Raw genomic sequence first — 23,690 nt, forward strand, 5'->3', positions numbered from 1 at the left:
CTACAGTAGCACTGGAGACACATGGAGTTATCTCAGATAATACCTTTAAAATAATTGGTAGTCCTTGCTTCAGAAGAGTCTATTAAAAAAAAAAAAATCTGGTTTGAGGCTCATGCTTAATATTTTCCAATAGGGACTTGCCTGTGTGTGTTCTTTCTTAAACCACCTTAATGCTAGATGTAAAGGTTTTCTACTTGGGCATTGTAAAGATCCAATTTTTCTGGCAGTGAAATGTCTGCATTCTATCCAATACCTGGGGCATTAACTTGCCTGTAAAAATAAATTATGTGAATTTTGTAAATTAATGTTGATCATAGTAATATCCAATTCTTTCTCTAAGGAGTACCGGTGTTATTTTACAAGAATACCCAGAGATTCATTCTAGGAAGATATGGGGTGGACTGCATATGTTTCTGTAACTTGCAAAGAGAAAAGCCTGCTGGATGTCAGTAAGACATACATCTTGATAAGCATGTATATGACAGTGCTATAGCTTTGCTCCTCTGGTACAGCTTTGTAAAGATTTTAATCTGAGTCCCCATATTTCAATAGCATTCCTAGAAACACCAATTGCAGCTGCTTTGTTTGCAGGGAGCACGTACTGGCTTCTGCTAGAGCTGGGCAGTCTTATTGAGACAGGTACTGTCTGAATTTTGAAAGCATGTACGCAGCCCATTCAAAGGGCTACTGTGGGAGATTTACCTCTTCCCAGAATAGCTGTTATGGTGGGCAAAGCCAGTTAATTAAAAAAAAATGTTCATAGGAACTTTTCCAGGATGATCTCTACCATATCAGTAATGCCTTTGTGGGACCCAAAAGTTTTGGGGTGTGTATGTATATAATAATGCTTTTCTTTGCAGAATGTCTGTTTCCTTTTTTTATTAAAATGATCATAAAAAAAAAATCAGGTGACCTTGATTATGGAGCATTATGGAAGTGATTTGTATCCATGGGCCCCAGAATCCCTATCCCAGACACATGCTTTGTCATATGAAATCCATCTCCTCCAGTATTTGTTCTTCTTCAGTGATCAATAAGCTGCTGCTGCTGCTGTTTAACTCCAAAGCAGACAATACGGAGACTGGCGTCTGCATTTCTACAGTACTATTCTGTCTATGTTGGATGCACTTAACAGCCATGATTGGAAAATGTAAGGATTGGCAGTCTACCTTTAATGAATTTGTTGGAAAGCTGGCTTGCTTTTAGAGGCGCTTGCTTTTTGTTGATGGATTTTGGAGCTCTCATTAAAAACAGATTCTGCAGGTTATATAGGATTTGGAGTCACCTCTGAGCTTTTGGATGCAGCTTTGGCACCTGGAGGATGAGAAGACCTTTGAGACTGTTTCCTTTTTCCTCTGTCCTTCCAAAGACCAGAGCATTTCAGCACGTGCAGAGAATCTGCTTGAAAGAATGGGAGCTATTCTAAACTGCTGCTTCCATCCTCTCCTGAGAGTTTTGCATTTTATACATGAGTTCAAATAACTAGATAATTAAAGACATCTCACTGGAGAAATCCTATATAACCCAGATCTGTAAGGGACTCAGTTACAGGCTAGAACATGATTACTGTTTTGAAAGGAAATTTAAATGGGAAGAGCAGCTTAAAAATGTGTGCATTTCACCCCCAAACACTCCTTCCCTTATACAAAGTGAAATGAATTTAATACATCTCCTGTCTTATTCCGATTGTCTCATATCTGTCCTAGAAAACTACTGTTGCCTGTCTTCAGCAGACATTTCTGAGGTATTGTTCATGGCTTATCATTGCTTTGGGGAAAGGCGCAGAGAGATCTTCACATCCTGTTCTTCTCCAGGGGCTCTCCAAAACAATCCTGCAGGAGATGATGGTTGTGGAAAATTCAAAAGTCCAGAGCACAGCACTGAGGAGAAAGGAACCCCAACCAAAGCAAAGATTTTTATAGGAGTTGAAGGCTACAAGGTGGGGGAGATCCTACTTTGATTTGCTGGCTAGTTTTGGGGAAGCTAGGCAGGTCCTTGCCTGTGTACCTGGAGTTATTTCTATTATGAGGCCAAATAGGCTTTTCAGCAGCAGCTGAGCGAGTCCATTGTTAAAGGAGATGGAATGTTGAGGTCACCAGCTGATGGAGGATGGAAGGTAGGGCAGGGTCTCACCTCCTTACGATGTTGTGACCACCCAGAGTCACTTTTTCGTTAGATGGGCGGTATCTAAATTTGAAATATAAATAAATAAACTCCCTTATGAGGGCTGCCCTCAGACTGTACTGTGAGCTGGTGAGGAGGCCTCTTCTTTGGTTCAGATGGGATCTGCAGGGGGGCTTTGTCTGGGGCAGGGAGGGTCACTTTGTGTCTGATAGGATTAGGCAAAGAGAGGAGCTGGTTTGATCCTGGTCATGTCCAAAAGACAGAGAAAAAGGGGGCATCTCCAGTTTGTTTGTTACATCTAGTCACTCAATGTATATTGCTACCCATCTCAAATTCCTGACTCTTTTCTCCACAACTCTCTACCACCAGACTGTAAACATTAATTTACAAATGGAAATGTTTCAAGTCTATTGATTTTTTTTTTCCTGATGTCAGAAATGATTCACTTCCTTTTACTCCACATGTTGTGCAAGCCTGGATTTTCCCAAAGGGTAGTCACAGGACTGTTTCTGGATGCCTGGGAAGGAAGGATCAAACTTGTGCTGCCCAGTCCTGTCATATTGTATCTTATTAATAGCTACAATGTACAACTTACCATCCATCACTCCTAATTCATTTGACTGAACTGGAAAGAAGCTTGGCATACACAGGAGCAAATTTGGGAGCACAAGACCTCCATTCGGTTTTGATAATCAAATTTGTTAGGTCAGAATTATTTAAACCTAGGAGCATAATACACCAAGAGAGTAACTTTGCATCCAATCCTTGCATTTATGACCTTTGCAGGTTTGTAAAGCAAAGGAAAGCTGAAGATTGTAAGCACAGGCATGGTTTCACTTAGTGACTTAGTTCACTTAACAAGTACAATTGTGGTTGCTAAACGAGGACTACCACCTATATTTTCATCTGATAAAGTGGGAGGGTGTTCAGTAGTTAAGAACAAAATTTGTTTGGGCTTATTTTGCATACCAAGACATTCTATTCCATAGATGGTCTTGCAGGCAAACATGATCCTCTTAGCTGATCTTTACAAACTCGTTCTCATCATTTATTTTCTCAGCACCCATCTTCCCAAGTACTTTTCAACACTTTAAAGCTTCTCCAAGATAGTGCACAAAAATGCACATAAGTATAATGTGCTAATATAAAAATCACCGAACTGATTGAGACAGCTACGATGATCTGAATTCCAAGAGGGTGGGAATCCAGGAGATATACTGTAAATACCTCTCCGTCCTCTGATTTTTCACCTCAACCATCCCCCTTTTAGGAAAATGGGGCTAAGTGTAATAACTGGCTTTATGTCAGGTCACCCAGGGAGCTTCCATAGCTAGGTATGGAGAGACCCACCCCATGTTTATTCTGAAAACCAAGTTGTCTGATGGAAGGCAAACCTTTTCTAGTGAATAAGGCAGTGTTTCACTTAATCCCATTAGACCATGTCAACACAATCCTCTTCAGTAGTACGAGTTTTATTCACCAGATAGCTCCAAATATAGGTTTAAGCTGGAGGCAGTGTGACTTGTACATTCCCAGGAGTGCTGTTATGGTGTTTTCCAACCTTAACCCAGTCTGCCTGACTGCTTTGGTTAACGTGGAAGAAAAATCCCACTGCAGACCAATTATTACAGGGGGGAAAAAAACAACCCTTCCTCATTAGCTTTGGAACTTTTTTTCTCCTACTTCAGTGATGTCCAAACCTTCACCCCTATTCAGATTTCAGGTGTTGAGTTGTAGCATATCCCTGGAAACTGGCTAGTACCAGGTCACAGCTTCCTGCCAAACCAGATCCATTCAAAGTCATGGACCTGGAGGGAATGCAGCTCTGAAGACAGTAGATTCAAGTAACAATCTGATTTAATTTCTGCAGCTAAAAGAAAAAAAACCCACAGGGATCTCACCAGCATAGGTAAAGAACCCCTTAGGGGATTTTTGGTAGTTGTTTTTCAGCTGTTTCTTTGCTACAAAGGTACACCTCACCCTGATGAAAAAAGGGAAGACACCCACTTTATTTTCCCCCACTGAGAATAGCCGCCACTCTTGTTTCTCTGAGCTCCAGAGCAACTTTGGGGAAATACAGATTAACTGAACGATATTTTGTTTTTGTCTTCTGATTTGGAAATCTGTTTACACCTGATCTTGTTGAAAGTACATGTCGCTTCCACATTTTGGACACAAATTTCGAGCCCATTGGACCACATTAGTGGCTGGTAACGCAGCCTCCAGTTATTTAAACTTCCAGCATGATGCAAAGCCTCACCCACGCTGTGCTTGAACCCTTCTCAACCCTCCAGATAACAAGCATTTAATCTACAGCATTAGATCTGACCCACCATGTAAGTCAGCTGTTTCTGACAGCATTAAACCCCTGGGTGACCAAGGTTGAAGTCCCCCCTGAGCTGTGGAAGCTCATTGAATTATTTTGGGTCAGTGCCTCCCCCTAATCTCTCAGTCCCATCCATCCAAGACTTGTTAGGAGAAAAAATGGGGATCAAAGGGCTACGATGTAGGCAGATTAGAGCTCCTATAGACAAGATATAAATCAATTAATCTGAGACACGCTTTAAAAAATGACCTTCGTGTTCGTTCAAAGCCGATCACTGTTTGACGACTTCTTGACAATTATTCGGAGTGCCGGAGCAAGCAAACAAAAAGCGCTATTCCCATTATAAGAGGAAGAGACGGTCAGCTCTTTCCTTAAGGAGGTAGGTGGCTCTAATAAGAGCCTTTGGGTTCAGTTCGGCGAGGCAACAGCAGCTTCACTTGCCTTTATGGCTTTCCGTCTTCTTGGGCAAGAGGACCGCCTGGATATTGGGCAACACGCCCCCTTGAGCGATCGTCACTTTGCCCAGCAGTTTGTTGAGCTCCTCGTCGTTGCGGATAGCCAGCTGCAGGTGGCGGGGGATGATGCGGGTCTTCTTGTTGTCGCGCGCGGCGTTGCCGGCCAACTCCAGGATTTCCGCCGTGAGGTACTCCAGCACGGCCGCCAGGTAGACCGGAGCGCCGGCGCCCACCCGCTCGGCGTAGTTGCCTTTGCGCAGCAGGCGGTGGACGCGGCCGACCGGGAACTGCAGTCCGGCTCGGGAAGAACGAGACTTGGCCTTGGCTCTCGCCTTGCCTCCCTGCTTGCCTCGGCCAGACATCCTGCGGCTCCTTTAAGCGAGTGACTCCTTCTGCCCACGTAAGGAAACTCCTTACAGCGAAGAGAGGGGCGGGGGGCATTTTATGCCTGCCTAACCGTTTGAAAGCGGCACTTCTGATTGGCTGTCTGTGACGTCAACGGACCGCAGCCAATGCAAAAATGGGTTTCTCAGCAGGACCAATTGAATAAAGAAATATTGCTTTTCCCCCAGTAGGGACGGAGACATCGAGAGCCGCAATTTGCATATGCGCCTTTGCCGGAGCTGATCTCTAGATGCTGTTCAGCTAATTGGAAAAGCTGGAGGTTAAGAGCCATTATTTATACTACTGTGAATTTATAATTGTTGAATTGCTGGTATGCGATGGAGAGCCGCGGGTTCATGAACAAACTTTATTTTTGTTTGTGTAGTGTGTAAGATCAGGCTCGGCCAATTCTTTCTCTGAATATTTCTGATCCCAAACCGGATGCGTAAATAGTTGCTCTCCTTCACTCCGGAAGAAATTGCATTCTATATTGTATGTCCAAGTTACTGTTTTTGTATACAAGACTCTGCAGTATGTGCATTTGTATTCCATTCTCTTATTTTTTAATCTATAAATTCCAAAATAATCTAAGAAAAATACACTTGCTTCTCTTGAGTTATGGTAACAGATAAATATTTACTTTGTAATTCTTGCTTTGCTACAGGAAACTGTCTCACAATCAGCTACTAGTCAATAGTTTGTCAGATTGTTACCTTATCAGCTGCTTGCTTGAAATGCTTCTACATCCTGCCTATGATTTCCTGGAGAGAAACTTAATACAGTACAAGCAAAACTGCTAAGCTTAAAATCAGTTCTAAGAATCCCAACAAAGCTTTTCTGATTCAATCACGTTTATGTTCCTCTATTGTACATACAAGATACATGTTTCAAAACAAAACAGCCATTTTTAGTGGTCCCTCAGTTCAAGGAGGAAGGCTAAATGCTTGAAATATTGTACTTCTGTTAAGAATTATTTCCCACCAGTTCGTTTCTGAGCTGGGATCAAAGAGACAACAGGCAGTTGCATGAAATTAAGTTCTTTATTCTTCACCCAAGAGCAAAAGCGATGACAACAAGCTGTTAGGTGGGTGGCTGCACTTGACCCCCTCCTTTTGCCACAATATATACATTTCATTCAGCTCCTCCGTTAGAATACCACCCGTCACCTTTCCCACCTCAGTATCATTCCATATTAGGAATTTCCTTCCTTTCCAGGCCCCTTGACCTTTAACTAAACACCTTTTCCCTAGGAAAAGGTATCCTTGGAATGCATACCTTATCTTGTCTATGGGTATAGCTTCTTATCTATCAAGGTTAGTGAAAAAGGCCTCCAAGCTTTCAAACTTGAAGAAGGAAACAGGACTCAGACATCCTTAATGAAAGCCTAAATGCCTCAGTACTAAATATGAAATTAATGTGTATGTAATTATATAAAATCTTCTGTCACTTTAATAAATATAAAGTGACATGCTTGAATATTATTTTACAGCCTATGAGATTACTTGGAATACGCAACCTTTGCCATTTAAAATGTATTCTAATTCATGCCTTTGCTTGGGTTTCTATTTTAAACTGAAAACATAAATACCATACCAATTCTGTTCCTGCTCCCGGGCCCTAGTAAACACACAGAGCCTGAATCAGTTTCTTTTTCCCCAAGTTGTCAATCACAAAGCACTTCCTTACTCTTGCAAAGAAAACTATATGGAATATCCAAGTTACCGACTCCAGCCCAGTTAGGAAATTTAATGTAGAACTTGGTAGTAGATGGAAACAGCCCGGGAAAAAGTATACAGAATTTCCCGTGTGCTGATTATTCATTGTACATTTGGTATGCCGGTATCCCTAAAAGAAGAAACAAACGTTGCTTTAGGCAGGAGGGATAAGATAAAGAGACAACTATAGATCTATGAGACCATTTTTTAATATATTTTTTTAGAAAAAACTATTCAGATTAACTCTTAGCAACTGCTTAGTCATTTGCTGTTTTAAAATGCGGCTGAGCCTTACTGGAGAAGGCTCTGTGGCATCGCCCTATCAAGTCGTAGCCTAATTGGGTGACTGGGCTGTAACTTCCCCCTCTCGCGTTCATCGCGGCAGTTTTCCTTCTGGTCGGAAATCAACCAATATAAACGTGAGCTAGACGGTGAAGCGGTTATTCATAGATTTTGGGTTTCGGTGATTGCCAAGATGTCTGGCCGTGGAAAAGGTGGAAAGGGTTTGGGAAAAGGAGGCGCCAAGCGCCACCGTAAGGTGTTGCGGGACAACATCCAGGGCATTACTAAGCCTGCGATTCGCCGCTTGGCTCGTCGTGGCGGAGTGAAGCGTATCTCTGGCTTGATCTATGAGGAGACTCGCGGGGTGCTGAAGGTTTTTCTGGAAAACGTCATCCGGGATGCCGTGACTTACACCGAGCACGCCAAGAGAAAGACCGTGACCGCCATGGACGTCGTGTACGCTCTGAAGCGCCAAGGCCGTACTCTCTACGGATTTGGTGGCTAAAGCGCTCTGGAGAATTAACTCTATAACAGTAATGATCCAAAGGCCCTTTTAAGGGCCACCCACTACCTCACTAGAGAGCTGCACTCACTGTTATAAACCTGCACGTGGGCAGAATGCTTCATTTATGAGTTTTTACCAGAATGACTTACAATGGCCACATTTTTTTTTGCATGTACTTAAAAATATCACAGCAATAAAACTTAAAACTTTTATACAGTTGTTTTCCACCGTAGTGCATACAAACGCAGAATATTTAAGTAACAGCTCTTTTTTGATATTGTGGGTGGCTCTTAAAAGAGCCTTTTGTGTTGCACGGATGTTATGGGAAAAGCAGTTTCTTCATTTGCCTTTGGGCTTGTGGCTCTCGGTCTTCTTCGGTAGTAGGACGGCTTGGATATTGGGCAAGACTCCTCCCTGGGCAATAGTAACGCCTCCCAAGAGCTTGTTGAGCTCCTCGTCGTTGCGGACGGCCAACTGGAGGTGGCGAGGGATTATTCTAGTTTTCTTGTTATCCCGGGCCGCGTTCCCAGCCAGCTCCAGAATTTCAGCTGTCAGATACTCCAACACTGCAGCAAGGTAAACGGGGGCTCCAGCACCAACCCGCTCGGCGTAGTTTCCCTTACGGAGAAGGCGGTGAACTCGACCTACGGGGAACTGGAGCCCAGCACGAGACGAGCGGGACTTGGCCTTAGCTCTAGCTTTTCCCCCCTGCTTGCCGCGGCCAGACATTGCGACACTGACTCAGCTCAGCTCAAACACAGAAGAAAAAATAAAATAGCAATTAAAGAAAGAGAACAACCGACTCCTTTTATCCCCTCCTCGCGTGCGACAGCGCCATTCCTGATTGGCCAAATCTGTTACCAGGATTTTAGAGCCAATAAGAGCGCAAGCTCTAAAGGCGACCAGTAGGAAGCGCAGATACAGTTTCTACCCAATAGAAATCCGGGGATTACAGGACTTTCATTTGCATGTGCGTGCGCAGGAGCGATGATATCAAAAGCTGCTTCGGCCAATAGCGTGGTGGTTCTTTGGATCCTCTCATTTGCATAGGGAGACTATAAATAAGGGGACGCGATCGGTTCCCCTTCTTCAGAATTCTTTTTTGTTTTTTTATTTGCCGTGCGGAAAAATAGTGATTGTTATTCAGCATGCCTGAGCCGGCGAAGTCCGCTCCGGCGCCTAAGAAGGGCTCGAAGAAGGCGGTGACGAAGACCCAGAAGAAGGGCGACAAGAAGCGCCGCAAGAGCAGGAAGGAGAGCTACTCCATCTACGTGTACAAGGTGCTGAAGCAGGTCCACCCCGACACGGGCATCTCGTCCAAAGCCATGAGCATCATGAACTCCTTCGTGAACGACATCTTCGAGCGCATCGCCGGCGAGGCGTCCCGCCTGGCCCACTACAACAAGCGCTCGACCATCACCTCCCGGGAGATCCAGACGGCCGTGCGCCTCCTGCTGCCCGGGGAGCTGGCCAAGCACGCCGTGTCCGAAGGCACCAAGGCTGTCACCAAGTACACCAGCTCCAAGTGAGGCGGCTGCGCTGCGCTGCGCTGCGCTGCGCTGCGCTGCGCTGCGCTGCGCTGCGACCGAGAACCCAAAGGCTCTTTTAAGAGCCATCCACTTCCTCATAAAAGAGCTTGGTCTCTAAACTACCGTGTTGTTTTTACATGTAAATGGGTTTCTTCTCCAACATCGGTAAATGAGATCCACATGTGTGTTTATATGCTACTGTGCTTGTACTCTTTCCTGTCAATGCGGTAATTTTATGCGACATTTGCTTCTATTCCCGTTCTATCGGTGCTGCTCCCCCCCATAAGAATTGCACATACACGGATTATCTTAACACGCTTTTAGATTGCTAAACTTGGTGCTAACTTGGTTTTGCCACCGAAAGCCAGATAATTAGCGCGCTTGTAATTCACAGCCATGATCTCGGGATGAGAGCTGCATTCTCAAAATTCGAGTGCGCGTAATTACGACCGGTTACTTCAGCGCTTACATGCCAATCTATCGAGAATTGCAAAAAGTTCGCATGACAGGAAAAGGCCCGTCCCTCGTAAACCTGGGGATCTGGTCCGAAATGGCTAAAATGCTGATTTTATGGGCGCTTTTGAAATCATGCCACAGGGGTTGTTTGGGTTATATCCTTGATCATCGCATCAGAGGGTGGAAGAAGAGAGCCAACCGGATGGCTGTATCGAAGAGGAAAAGGGCCGGTCTGCGATTCAGCATGCTCCGTTGCTGGAGGAATGACACCCGGTGAACAGAAAGAACAACAGAGCAACGTGCGTAAATTGCTTCCAGTCCGTATAAAACACGCTCCTGCGATTTTGCGCAGACGGCTTAATATCTGCAGCTCCTTCTACCGCCACCTATTGGTGGCATCTGGAACTGGTTTCCTGGCCTGTGTTGCTGCTGTTGGCCCTTCGGTTGTTTGCCCTTCCAAATCAGAGAGGCAGTCAGATCTCTGGCCAAGACAAGCAAATCTAGCTAGCCAGGGGAAGGTAAATCAACCCTCGCTCTGAGCCCCCAACTCGATTCTGCAGCCTTCAACATTCTTTGATCTGGAGCCGAAGTGGGTCCTTGAATAGGTGTGGGTTAGGTGATTTTAAAGAGAGTTGGTGTCCTGTGATGTTTTGGGGGGGGGTTTGTCTGTGTCAGGATGGGCACGCAGGACTGTCATTATTCCTTCTCTTGAATGGACGCGTATGTTAGTGCTTTTCCTGCAGTCCTGGAATTGGAGCAGAAGTCTTGGATTAAAGGCCAGAGCTCTGCATCTGGGCAGGGAGTGACAAGGGTGGGATCAGATGAGAGTAATGCTAATTCTAGACTGACTCGAGGAGCATCCTAGAGCCCATCAAACCTAACTCAGCAGACTGCTCTCTAGATTGATCAGGTGCTGTCAAGTCGGTGTCAGCTTTTAGCAACCACATAGATTTTGTCCAGGATGAATGCGTTTTACAGCAAGCAAGCTGCAGCTGGCAGCTGTATATTTTTATCATAAGAGTGTGCCCTCCAATGTAAAGTGGGGAAAGACATGTGCAGCTAGGGCAATAATTCCTCATTTTGATTGTCTGCAATACAATTAGTAAAAAATGGTCCTACTTCTAGATTTACAGTATAAAATTTGTAAAACTTGAAGTGTTACCTTCAATATATGGGAGAATTCAGAGGTTTCTATGGAGCACGTAATAACAAGAGTCAGGGAGGTTCTTGAAATCAGACTTGCAAAATCCTGCAAAGGATAAAGCAGAATTGAGAATTTTGTAAATAAGGAACAAAAATAGGATTCCCAAGTACTGTGACCATATTCTTACTTTTTTCCCTTTGGCCTAAAAGGCAGCAGGTTGTTCAAAATTTGGCATTGTGATGGCCATTCTCCAGTCTCTAGAAAGCAATTTTAGAAACATGTTACATATACAGGTAGTCCTTGTTTACTGACCACTATTGGGACTGGCAGCTCTGTCGTTAAGTGAAGTGGTCACTAAGTGGGAAATCACATGATCATGACTGTGCTTTCCTTTTCTCCACTCCCCCACCCTTTGGAATGCAAACCCCAGCACTGGGATAATTAGCAAGAAGGGGATAAATGTTTGTATTTACATTCAGTGGAAAGGAAGGGATTACAAGAGAGTAAGCAGGCACACAATGGGGAATACACTGGAATGTTGGTGTAGCGTGCTCACGGCTGCTGGCACCACTACATTGCTTTTGATGGGTATTCCCCACTATGTGCCTGCTTACTCTCTTGTAATCTCTTTCTCTCCAATCTCTCCACTGTGCAAGTAGAGAAAAAAGAAAAAACAAAAGATCAGGCACAGGACAACACATACTGATTGTAATGGCAATCGTGCGACTGAGGGACACTGCGAAGGTCATAAATGCAGGCATTAGTCATATCGTTATTTTTCAGCACTGTCATAATTTTGAACAAGGCAGTCCTTAAGTGAGAACTACCTGTATGTGAGTGGGTGTGTAGAGTTAGAAAATCAATTGCATTTCATTTTGGTCAAGAAATGGATGTCATCTGAACCTGGTGATTTGTTTGTCTGTTGTTCTGTGTCCTTTCTCTCAGTGGACCTTTTGAAGCCATATAATTCAGCAGGTAATTCCTTCCTTGTAACCTGATGCACAGATGGAAAAATCATGTCACATTTCTATTAAAGCAGGAGACTTTTTCACCTAGGTACCCTTCCCTTTTAAATAAATAAATAGGATAGTCATGGATCAGAGTGCTGAAAAATTTCAGCCTGATTCTCCCCCCCCCAACGGATTTTAGAGTCAAACGAAATGTTTCCAACAACCTTAGGTATTTCTGCAAAAAGCACAAACACGCTAAGTTGTTGAAAATCAGTATTTTGCAACCTAATTTCACTTGTGTATTCTGGGGGTGCTCTCTAGGCTGCAAAATGAAAGAATGGCCTGTGGGGCACCCACCCTACTTGTTAAATGTATTGCACTGCCCTGTTTGCATAACTTCCATAATCCTGCCAAAACTCTAGCAGTGGTTCTGGCAGCACAGAACTACACTGAGTCAAAAGTTACCTACTTTGGATTTCTTGAAGCCCCCCCTTTCTCCAGGTAGTGCCTAGCAATGTACTGATAAGTTTACATGACAACTCTAGCACCTTCCCCATTGGCTGGTCAGCCAACAGGAACTGTTATTTGATTGCTGTGGCCAATCATTCTTTGCAAAATTATAAAAGAGAGGTGCTGGCTTTTTCAGCCACTCTTTGCTTTCCAACTATTTTTCTTGGAAGACAAAAAATGCACAACAGGTCAGTTGACTGGGTTTAGGTGTTCCATGACAGGAGTAACTGAGTAAACTTAATTTAGCCCCGTGCATGACTGGCTCTCTTTCGAGCTAAATTTAATCCCCATCTAGTTGACTAGATCATTTCAATTCTTTCTGGTGTTCCCAAAGCACGCTCTCATTTAAATATGCTAGAGGAACAAGCCTCTGTCAGTTGGAGTTTTATTATCTATGTCAAATTAAGCATTGGACTAGATGGCAGCAAAGGGATAAAGAAAATCTCTGCTGCCATCTAGTGGTGATCTGGACTTTGCAGCTCAGATATAGCTCCTCAACCTCTGCACATAAAAACTGAAAACTTGGGGTTTGCCCTCTGCTTTCCTCCCTAGGCCTAACTGGTTGATTAGGCTCTCACATTATAAAGGCTCTTTACTGTGGGAAATCTTTGCCTCTGATCGTCCAACTGGACTAAGCCTGGTCAGCTTTTGAAACAAGCACTCCAATTTGGCTCTGCGGCCCTTGAGTTGCCCATCACAGAATGTAGCTGAAGCCTGGTTCTCTTGAAGAGGCTTGGCAGGCCAGGAAAAGGGCTCCTTTACAGTTGCATCTACTAATCCAGGAGGTATACTTGTATAAACAGCATCCAAAGGAAATACTATCTGAGAAAGGAGCATGTCAGTCAAAGAGGCCCTCTACGATTTCTAATTTGGAATCGTGGAAGTGTTATATTTCTGAATATAGGCAATTTGGGCTTCTTCCAGCTGCTATGATAGTGTCTCACAACCCGGTAGCCTTCCGATGTACTAGACTACAATCCTATTAGGCCAAATCAGCATAGCAGAGTTGTGGGAGGTGGTGAAAATTATAATCCAATGCATTGGGAGGGCACCAGGTCAGGGAAGGCCGTGCCTTAGGGAGCATTTGTGGTCCTGTGGAACATGTATGACGTTTAGGATCAGATGGGAGGGCTCTGAGGGATCCGTTTATGGAGAAAAACGGGCCAAGGGGAAAAGAACGAACCAAACTGAGTAGGTTCCAAGCATCGTTCTGGTTCAGTTCAGCTGCCTGCCCATTAGAGGGCAGATGGCCCCTTTTGAAATCATAAACATTTTTATGTCTCTAGAAATGGTTATTGTTATCCTGCAAGGAAAGCTCAAGAACTTTGGTGTGCAGATTTCACAGAGAAATTAATTAGTTTAGCGCAGCCTAATCCTTCACAAAGTAATACATCTGAAGGAATGTCAACAAAGCTGGAATGTGTGTGTGTGTGTGTATAAAATGCGAAGTGCATGCATTGCTCAAATTTTCACACATATATGACTGGAAATTTTATTCAGCTACAAGTTACTAGGTTTTGAGGTTTAATACGATATTAAACGATATGCTTTCAACTCTATGCGTGCCAGTTATCATACCACTGAGTAATCTTTTTTTAAGTTCTTAGATATTTCAAAATTTGGGTACAGAACCCCTGCACAGAATTGCAATTATCCATCGCAAAAGCAAAATGAAGTGGAGCTAAATTCATCGGAAGTGACATCTAGTATGGCTTAACATTCTAATACTGCCATCTTAAATTATTTCATGTATATTCAGAGTTCACAGGAATAAATTCCAGGAAAGTCTGCATAGATCTGTAGCCTAAGAACTTATTTTACAGTTCCTTGCTGTGACTAGTTTTGACCCTTCTCAATTCTTTTTTTTTTTTTTTTTTTTGTGGTGCCTTCAAGTCAGTCTTGACTCCTGGCAAGTGCCTGGACAAGCCCCTGCAATTTTCTTGGCAAGGTTTTTCATAAGGGGTTTGCCCTTGCCTCCTTCCTAGGGCTAAGAGAGAGTGACTGGCCCAAGGTCACCCAGCTGGCTTCGTGCCTAAGGCGGGACTAGAACTCCTGGTTTCTAGCCTGGTGCTTTAACCACTAGACCAAACTGGCTCTTCTCAAACAGATGTCATTCTCAGTCTGCTACTTTTTCTACCTGCTGCTCTGAGATGAGTTAAGCTATAATTTCCATAATATGAAGTCAACCGGTTGCAAAAGACTTTTATATTTGAGATGAGGCTCTTGATTCTAAAGCTAGGATTTAGGATACTGACACGTGACCCGAGCCTGGTGCCTGATGGCAGTCAAGCTCCAAAGCTCCTGTATTTTTCCTAATTGGTTTGAAGAAGACGTGCTAGTATAGCTTGCTGTGCAAGCCCTACCTGCTCAGCTAGCCTCTTCAGCACAATTGTGAACAGTGCAGGCATCCCGTCCTTTTTTGCACTGGTGTACTTGAATTAGAAACTTAGAAAATGGGAAGTGGGAACAGCTAATTTAGAAAATAGGAAGTGGGAGAGGTGATCTTGTTAAAATAGCTTTATGCAGAGCTGCCTTTTTTTGAACCAAAATATATTTTAAGAGGGTTGTTTCTTTCTGAGGAAACTGCTGGAATCTCATGTATTTATTATATCTTACGGGATAGCAGAGTCAAATCTCTCTTTTTTAATATGCCGATTCATTAAACAATTCATGCCAAGCCAGAGGATAGGGAGTAGGGAATAGGGATGGCTTGTGATTTTTGAATAACAAACATGTAAAATTCTTTCACTCCTAAATCCAGTTTTCTCTCCGTAGCTCCCATGCTTAGGTGGTTGCAAGAAAGATGAGAAGGAGACTTCACGAGATCCAGAAGTCCCAGTCCTAATTTTAGCCGATTGAAACAGCTGATTTCATCAGATTATGCATCTGATGAGGTCGAGCCAGTTTGAGCAGCACATCAGTGGAAGATTAGACTGAGACATCTGTGCAAGGAGGGAGAAGATCCTGCAATCTTACTCAGCTCTTTGGGAACATCTTTTTTCATGTGCTGTTCCTGGGTTTTAAAGCTTTTCATCCTTATGATTTCAAGGAATGCTTGAGTGTCCCTGGACAAGGGCAGGGGAAAGGAAGACAGAGAAGGATGGAAAGGTTTAATGAATTAGTGAAGCTGCACATTGCATACTGACTCTCCTGCTCTTCTGAATATGAGCAATTGAATAGGGACTCGTGTTTTGCTTTCAAGAGAAGCTAAGGATGTCAGGGCTGGGGAGCAGGATATCCTTGGCATGCAGGAAGTCCTGTTTGGATCTCTGGCATTTCCAGGAGGGTTGGCTAAAAAAATCTCCTGAAACCCTCCATCTCTGTAAGAAGGATTGAAATAGAAAGCAAATAAGTCAATCAACAACTTCTTCAAAGGAATAACATTCACAAGGGTAGAAGAAAACAACAACACATTACCCTTCCTGGATATCTCATCAGCAGAGGAAACGACAGCAAATTAGAAACCCAAGTCTGTCAGAAAACAACTCACACTAACCAAGTGCTCCACTACCAAAATAGCAACCCAACCTCCCACAAGAGGAAATCTGTAAGAACATTATTCAGACGAGCACAAACGCACTGCAGCAACCCGGAACTCCAGAAAGAGGAATCAGACTACCTATGCAACATCTCCCAACAAAATGTATACCCATGAAACTTTATCAAAAAGTGCCTGACCTCACAACCCACTCCATCACAACCAGCCCTCCAAAACTTTTTAAGCAGACCAGAACACTCAAGAAGAAAAAACAGGAGTCATCTACAACATATAGTGTAAGGATTCTAAAAGCCACTGTGTAGGACAGGCAGGCAGAAAACTAGCAGAGCGCATCCATGAACACCAATTAGCAGTCAGAAGACATGACAAAATTCCTTAATCTCACAACACATGGACAGACTCAACCACAGGGATGCTATTAGCATTGTGTGTGTGTGTGTGTGTGTGTGTGTCTTCGGGTCCTTATTGACTCCTGGCGACTGCCTGGAGAAGCCCCTGCAGTTTTCTTGGCAAGATTTCAGAAGTGGTTTGCCTTTGCCTTCTTCCTAAGGCTGAGAGACAGTAACTGGCTGAAGGTCACCCAGCTGGCTTCATGCCTAAGGTGGGACTAGAACTCACAGTCTCCCACTTTCTAGCCTGGTGCCTTAACCACTACACCCAACTTAGCATCTTAGACCCAGCCAAATCCAAAAATGCGAGGGAATTCCTGTAAGTTTGGCATTCAGACAAATGAGCCATCAGTAGTCACATAGAAATAAACCACATTTACACACCATTCAAAAGAGACAATAAAAAACCTAGGAAGGAAATAGACTAGAACACACCCCCTCCAGCAGCCAACGCTTAGATAAGCAGGGGTGAACGCTAGAAAAACAATTAGGCAGAAAACAATACTCTAATCAAGGAACCACCAAGGAGGAAACCACACCCCCACCCAAATTGGCAGGGCCAGCTGCTATAGATAAACAGGCAGCAAGCCCCACACTCACTAGCACTGACGATGTTACCTAGCTGGGTTATGAGACATCTGCAAGCAAACAGTCAAGCTCAGAGAGCACCAAGGACTCCACAGCAAATGTTCCAACTGAGATGAAGACAGTTTCCTGTGCACGCCTGGAACAAGAGATGGGATGCGGAGTGGGGAGAAGTTGCTAGCAGCTTTCAAAGACAAACATGCAATGAAAGCCCAACAGTATTTATACTAAACTAAGTATCAGTGGTTGAGAGTGCTAATCATGTTATGTTATGGTTAGCTTAAATCACAGTTTATCAAATATGGCTTAAAATAATGTTGGCCTCAAAGGTGAGAAGTGGAGTTATTCTAAGCCACTCCTGCTGCGTTTAGTTCTTCCTGATAATTCTGCTTTGTGGTACCTTGTTTTGCTACCGCTAAATCAGTGTTGTCCAAACTTGGCCACTTTAAGATGAGTGGACTTCCCCATGGCTGGCTGGGGAATTCTGAGAGTTGAAGTCCACTCATCTTAAAGTGGCCAAGTTTGGATAACACTGCACTAAATTCTTTGCTCCTGGCCCTATTGATATTGCAATGCTATTGACCACCACCAGCTCTGGACTGCGAAACTCTGGACGACCACCAGATGGTAATAGAGACACATATAGACTGTAACTCTTTGCTGCCCTCTAGTGGTCCAGAGTTTTGCATCCCACATGTGGTTCGCTCTAATTTAGCCAGCACTGTACATCTGATTGGTTGATTCACCATCCCTGCTCCTCCGTTGTATTTTCTTCCTCTTCTTGAGAGCTGAGGAGGCAAAAACATAGTTCAGTTTGGAAGTGACATATGTTTCTCCAATGCAGTTCTGACCTTCCACATGCATGCCTTTCTGAGCAATTTCTCAGGAAGCAAAGAATAGGGAAGTAGAGGGCCCGGGTATGTTCAGCCTTGGCTGCCTCCAGACTACTTCTGATCACAGTTGGTGAAAATCGATGGCGTCTTTCCTGGCATTTTGAGATAGGAGACATTTTGAGATAGAAAACTATAATGTTAATCCTAAAATAAACTTCACGTAGTTTCAGAAAAGCAAAGGTAATGCCAAGCTCCCCTCCAAATCCCACAGAAACATCTGACCGTCGCCCACCTTGCATCGTCATCCTACCCCCTTGCGGTGGTTTGAGTGATGGCCCTGGGGAGGGTCAACTCTGTAATTTGCAACAGCCTCCCGCCGGAGATCAGAGGGACCTCTACCTGCTTAACCTTCCAGAGGGCTGTGAAGACCTGGCTCTTCCCCCAAGCATTGGGCTCAGATGGGGGGTTGAGCTGTGAGGAAGTTTGGTCTGGCGCCTGGGGGGATGGGGTATGTTTTTAACTAAGTTTTATGGATTGTTGTGCACCTCCTAGAGTCATTGTATGAGATAGGCAGCCATTTAAGTCCTATAAATAAATAAAATAAAATTCAGGGAGAGATCGCCATCTTCACTAGCAAAAGGCCTTGTGTTCCATTCCTCACATTGCTAGTTGCAGAAGGTAGGAGATGTCATGAGCAACTAAACTCTTCTTCATATACTGGGAAAACCTTTGATAGACAGAATGCATAATTCTGAGTTAAATGGAGAAACAGCCCAGACAGTGTATGGTCTTGGAACATTGCTCCTTTCAATCCTGGGCAAAATGTTGCCAAACCGGCCAGCAAGTGAGGAGCAGCCAAGCTTTGATGAATGTTGTGGCAGACAAAGGTAACTCAGGATTGTGCATTGTTTCTGGGTAGGTGACTTGCTAGGCACCAGTTGTTTTGAACTACAACTCCCAGAACACTTTGTCATTGGCTTTGTTAGCTGAGGATCATGGGAATTACAGTTCAAACTACTGTATCTGGAAGATAGTTGTCTCTCCTTGGCCAGTGTTCTTTTCAGTGCTAAAACAGATGGCATAAAGAGACCTCTAACGTGCCTTTCCCTGCACTGTGAAGACTCCTCAGACTGCCTTGAGGGAAGGGGTTAGACCTCCCCCAGTGAAGGTACTGGATGGAGGATTGGTGATCACATAATCCCACTTAGGTTGACCCCTCAGATAGAGATGCCCATTCCTAGTTTGAACAGGGCTATAATCTCAAGGCAAGACTTTTTTTCACATGCAAAGTATATGGGCATTTCCCCTTCAGCCTAGTGATTCCCCTCACCCTTGAACTCAAATAAATTGCTCAGTGAAGGACTCTTTTCATCTGACTCAATGTGATGTTTTTAAGCTCATAGAGAGGCCTGGTCTTTCCCAAGGGAGGTGCTCTTTCAGAAACCACAAGTCCCAGAATTCCTTTGTTCCTGCGGGACTCTTCCGTGTGCTTTACAGTAGATTTGCAGGACCTAAACTGCATGTGAATAAATGAATCCTAATGTACAAAAGACCAGCTTTTCTTTAAGTAAATCAGTAAAACCTTTGGCAAATGAACATATAGCTAATACTTACTGGCTGCATTCACATGAATTTAACCTAGTTATTGAATAATTTATTTTCTGAGTTTGTGCAATATTTTGAGCCATAAACTAGTCAACCAGACAGAATGCATGGAACATGGTAAACCACAAACAAGGCTAAACAAGGTTAATAGAACCCAAGCTTAGCATGTGGAACTAATGTACCTGCTAAATCTTTACCTGATTTAGTTAAGCTTGCTGTATGAACACAGCCAAAATAAGTTCTTATTAATGATTTATGAAAGTCCTTCATAAATTCCCAACATCTTCTCTCTCTTAGCAGTGTTGTGTTAAAAACAAAGAGAAGAAAGTTATAAATTGAAAAAAAAAATCTAATTGTAGACTAAGTTACCAAACTGATTTTTAAGCAAGCAAATTAACATTCTTTTTTTCCTTGTTTTAAAAAATAAGTTTGTCCTCGTGTACCTGGCCACCTAATGATTCTCTCCAAATAGTGGAAACATATATTTGCCACTAAAATTGTTGAGGAAGCTGAGGAACAACTGAAGCGGTCTTGGAACTTGGAACTCTTCTTAGAAACAGTATTATTCCATCACCTTTTAAAAATTGTCTGTTTGCTCTAAAGAGCAAGACGTGCCTCTACACGAGGCAGGATTTTTTTTTTCTTTCTTTCTTGTCTTGCTGTAAGATTGTAATTGCGCGCCAGACAATTACTGGAAGTTAAATCAACCGAAGGCAGCGGAACTTAATTCTGCATTGGATTGTGCTATAAATTCTGTGCAGTGCTCAGTTCGTTACCTATGGCACCAGAGAAAATTGAGACAGAACTTCGGAGAGAAGGTGAAGTAGAAATTAGGAATTTGCAGCTTTCTGTTAATGCCTTTATCCTAATATTGGATTTCTGCCCCTTCAGAGTTATGCATAACCATGCACTGACTGTCATACTTGGTGTTTAGCATCACCATAAATGCCATTCTGTGTGATTTAAAATGCCATGTTGAGTCTTATTTCCTCTCCTTAGTAAACATTAATATTGAAAAATGTCCTGCTATTAGGGAGGCAGGGCAGTTGTTATATACAACACTTGGTACTTGATTGAGACTGTCAGAAATACGAAGGCATACTTCGCTTTGCTTCGGTTGTTGTTACTGGTATATCCCCAGTGAACCTAGTGCTGCCTTCATGAGATTTTGAGACAACACTACACACATTTTGGTTTGGATTGGCATTATGTTGGATACCCCCAGCCAGTTCTCTTGGCCCTGACAGTGTTCCTTGAGCTTGGAAACTCCTTCTGCAAGCTCAAAGCGAGACCAATACAATGGACCTTTTCTCACTGCTGAGTTGTAGGGCTATACACCTATCCTTGAGGTGGCATAAAACTATACTGGTATGAAATATTCTGACTTCATGGGTTCATTGCTGTTTTTTTAACCAAAACAGGAAAACAGCAGTATGGCAGAAGCTCTGCCTCTTTTGGACACGCACGCAGCACCATGGCAAATGCTTGCCTCACATTTCCGTGACATTGCTTATGTCATTCTGATCCCCTTTGCCCTCTTCCAGACAACGCTGTCCCTAGCCTGCCTCTCTTGCCTCTGTTCCCAGTCATCACCCCTGGCTTTCCCCCACAGTGTCGGGTGTCAAAGCCTAAAAGATTTCACACACCTTGAGACTGCCCTTGGACAGTGTCAGAGGGACAGGGAAAATGCAACAGGAAAAGAAAAAAAAGGGAAGAAGCCCCCACTCCCACTGAATCTTGTCCTCATGCCCCCCTGAGGATTTCTTGGGAAGCTGGAGAAAAGAATGAAAAAGTGTCTTTGAAAGATGCTAGGAGCCATACCTGGTTGCAGCTGTCTTCTCAATAATCATCTTGCATGCGAGTCTGGTTCTTTCTCCTTTCTCAGAAAGCAAGAAGAAGCCTAGGAGGCCTGACCATATATTCTCAGGCAACCATTTTGCCACTTTAAGCTTTAACCACAAGAAGCTCTTCTCCATCAAAACTAGTGAGGTAAACACAAAGCTGGTTCAGTTGATGAGCTTCCCCAAAGCAACAGAATGAATCCCAAAGCAGATATGAAAATGCAGAGATGTTCTGTAATTGACCGCAAAAACAGTGCTCCTGGCTATCTGGCTCAGTTTGCATCTATTAGGCCCACAGTCTCCCCGCATCTTGCACACCCATATGCAGGCTTAGAAGGGACGCCAAAGGGTCCTGCTCCTTATCTGCACTAGCAAAGACTTCCCCACCCTCTGTGATTAGAAAGACATTCAACTGTCTTCCAACTGCAGTGATAAAGAACCTGGCCACGAAGCTCTAAGATGCTGGGGGTGGCTCGGTGTGAACCATCTCCTCCCTTCCGTTTGTAATGGCAGATATGCTGCTTTGAATTAGGAAAGTTTCCCCATCTTGAGTTGATTCACCCATTGCTTGTCTTGGTTTCTTTTAGGTGCCTGGGGCATATCGATCTGCTCATATCTGGCTGATGAACAGATTAATTAAATTGCATGAAACTGGCATTGGGCTTTCCTAGACTGGGCCTTCGCTTCAGGCCCCAGAGAACCTTTTTGGGTGAGTCTTTTCACTTCCGTGCAAAAGCGAAGACAAAGCCTCTTCATGATGCCTGCTGTGGCTTTTATATCACAAATGCTAAAAAGAAAGGGTGCATTTTTCATCTATTACAAATTAAAAGAGAATAGCATCCTTCACAATTTGGCTCCTTGTGACCACTGGGACATATCCTTGCAGTTTTCCTGGGAAATTCTAAGGAAGGGTTTCCTCTGGGGTGGTATTTTTGGCAGTCAAGCCTACATCTTGGTATTTGCTAGTAACCTCCTATCCAAGTACTAACCCTGTCCCACTCTGGCTGCAAACGCTCTTTGGTCAGCCTTGGTACCTGGCAACAAACACATTTTAATTTTACTTGCCCTTGGTTCTGTTTCTTTGGCTCCCCTTTTGGTGTTTCTAGTGAAGAGACTTGAGGTTATGGGGCACTAGCACAAGATAGCATCACTTGAGTCATGCACAAGATAGCCACAGTTTGCAGAGGACCAAGAGAATACTGTGCAATGAGGTTGCCACCTAACGCATCCCCATTTTACTGAGTGACACAGCAGAAGTGGTGTTAGAGATGTTTCCATGTAGCTTTTATTTCCAGAATATTTTAAATGTAGGTTCTTCCTTTTTCTTGAAATAATAAATCAGTTCACTGGACATTAAACAAGTAATATATATTAATTATCCATTCAACAAGTGTCATGTGATTATCCTACTCACAACCAGAAATCTCAGTGGATGTGTTCACACAACATCCTTAACTAGTTATCCATTTTCATAGTTTGTATAATGCACTGAGCCATAGACTAATTCAAAGGCAAAATTTGCACAACCCAAGCCACACAAAAATGAATCAAGGTTAGGATTAACCAGCTTAGCATGTTTGCAAGGTTAGCATGCAAACACAGCCATTGGGACATTTTATCGCCTGTTTAAATATATAAAGAAAGCAGCCAATGAGTGGTCTAGTGGTGTGAGCCTCCAAATATAATACAATGACTGAACTGCATTTGGCACAAAAGATGTAAAATGCATTATTAATGTAATTTTGAAATAAATGGCAAGTCCTGTCATTCTTCCCATCCTTTGCACCTTAGCCAGAATACAGAAAAGTATGAACAAATTTATATTCTAGTAAATCAGGGACCTATACTTGGCTTTTGAATAGGGGCTTCATTCCAAAACCGTAGATGGGGTCAGAATTAAAGCTACCTTTAATGCGATTTAATTTCAGCTGAAACTTAGTTCATTAATTAAAGTAATTACAGTAAATAGGATTGTTTTCCATGTCGTTAAGAATTTCCTCCTTCTTAGACTGAATTTTACAATTTGGGGGTATCTTTTGAGGGGTTCTGGCTTTGGGGTGGGCATAGATTGTGCCTCTATATAGTAACAAAAGGGTCAATTAGTGCTTGCAGACTGGGCTCAGGGATTACTCTCAGCAGGGAGCCGTGGTTAGAAGAAGGCCTGATCCTTTGCTCACTGCTTCTTCTTTCTCAAAGAGGTCCAACGAGAGGGAGAACAAACGGCAAAAGCAGTGCTTCCCACTCCTGGCTTACTCTTTGCCCTTGCCCGTTGATCTACCCTGAGAATTGGGACCAGAGAGGGAGCAAGGGGTGATTGCTGAGAAAAAGATGGAGAACTAAGCTTGTCAATGATTGATTGACTGATGACTGTCAGTGGCTTCTATATAAAGCTCGCTTAGAGCAGGGGTTTTCAATTTTTTTTCAGGCCAAGGAACCTGTTAATTAAAAAGCAAATCCCCAGAACCCCCATTCAAGGGGCAAAGCTCTAGTGATAGAAAATTGATAGTGTTTGAGTGATTTGATTTTATTTTTTCTTAGTTTTTCACAGAACCCCATCA

At 43.4% G+C, this 23,690-nt stretch overlaps 4 protein-coding genes across 4 annotated transcripts; 2 read left to right on the top strand and 2 right to left on the bottom strand.

The window, feature by feature from the left end:
- Nucleotides 1-3,583: 3,583 nt before the first annotated feature.
- LOC112540574 (histone H2A type 2-C-like) lies at nucleotides 3,584-5,426 on the bottom strand. Its single transcript, XM_088137915.1, has one exon. The coding sequence runs from the start codon at nucleotides 5,265-5,267 to the stop codon at nucleotides 4,884-4,886; it is 384 nt and encodes a 127-aa protein (XP_087994041.1). The 5' UTR covers nucleotides 5,268-5,426; the 3' UTR covers nucleotides 3,584-4,883.
- A 2,017-nt stretch (nucleotides 5,427-7,443) lies between these two features.
- LOC103049482 (histone H4) lies at nucleotides 7,444-7,971 on the top strand. Its single transcript, XM_088137917.1, has one exon. It carries the CDS (start codon nucleotides 7,480-7,482, stop codon nucleotides 7,789-7,791), a length of 312 nt encoding a protein of 103 aa, XP_087994043.1. The 5' UTR covers nucleotides 7,444-7,479; the 3' UTR covers nucleotides 7,792-7,971.
- LOC103049236 (histone H2A type 2-B) lies at nucleotides 7,969-8,528 on the bottom strand. Its single transcript, XM_007427718.4, has one exon. It carries the CDS (start codon nucleotides 8,518-8,520, stop codon nucleotides 8,131-8,133), a length of 390 nt encoding a protein of 129 aa, XP_007427780.1. The 5' UTR covers nucleotides 8,521-8,528; the 3' UTR covers nucleotides 7,969-8,130.
- Nucleotides 8,529-8,926: 398 nt separating this feature from the next.
- Nucleotides 8,927-15,666, top strand: LOC148216279 (histone H2B 5). Its single transcript, XM_088137916.1, has 2 exons — nucleotides 8,927-10,294; nucleotides 15,156-15,666. Exon 1 carries the CDS (start codon nucleotides 8,940-8,942, stop codon nucleotides 9,318-9,320), a length of 381 nt encoding a protein of 126 aa, XP_087994042.1. The 5' UTR covers nucleotides 8,927-8,939; the 3' UTR covers nucleotides 9,321-10,294; nucleotides 15,156-15,666.
- Nucleotides 15,667-23,690: the final 8,024 nt, after the last annotated feature.

The sequence above is a fragment of the Python bivittatus genome, unplaced genomic scaffold (genome assembly GCF_059951505.1).
Source record: "Python bivittatus isolate LINGU-HERP-01145 unplaced genomic scaffold, Pbiv_v1 ctg000220_np1212, whole genome shotgun sequence".
NCBI classification, from domain to species: domain Eukaryota; kingdom Metazoa; phylum Chordata; class Lepidosauria; order Squamata; family Pythonidae; genus Python; species Python bivittatus.

Coding starts and splice junctions, on each gene's coding strand:
- LOC112540574 (XM_088137915.1), bottom strand. CDS start 5,267: ATGTCTGGCCGAGGCAAGCAGGGAGGCAAGGCGAGAGCCAAGGCCAAG.
- LOC103049482 (XM_088137917.1), top strand. CDS start 7,480: ATGTCTGGCCGTGGAAAAGGTGGAAAGGGTTTGGGAAAAGGAGGCGCC.
- LOC103049236 (XM_007427718.4), bottom strand. CDS start 8,520: ATGTCTGGCCGCGGCAAGCAGGGGGGAAAAGCTAGAGCTAAGGCCAAG.
- LOC148216279 (XM_088137916.1), top strand. CDS start 8,940: ATGCCTGAGCCGGCGAAGTCCGCTCCGGCGCCTAAGAAGGGCTCGAAG.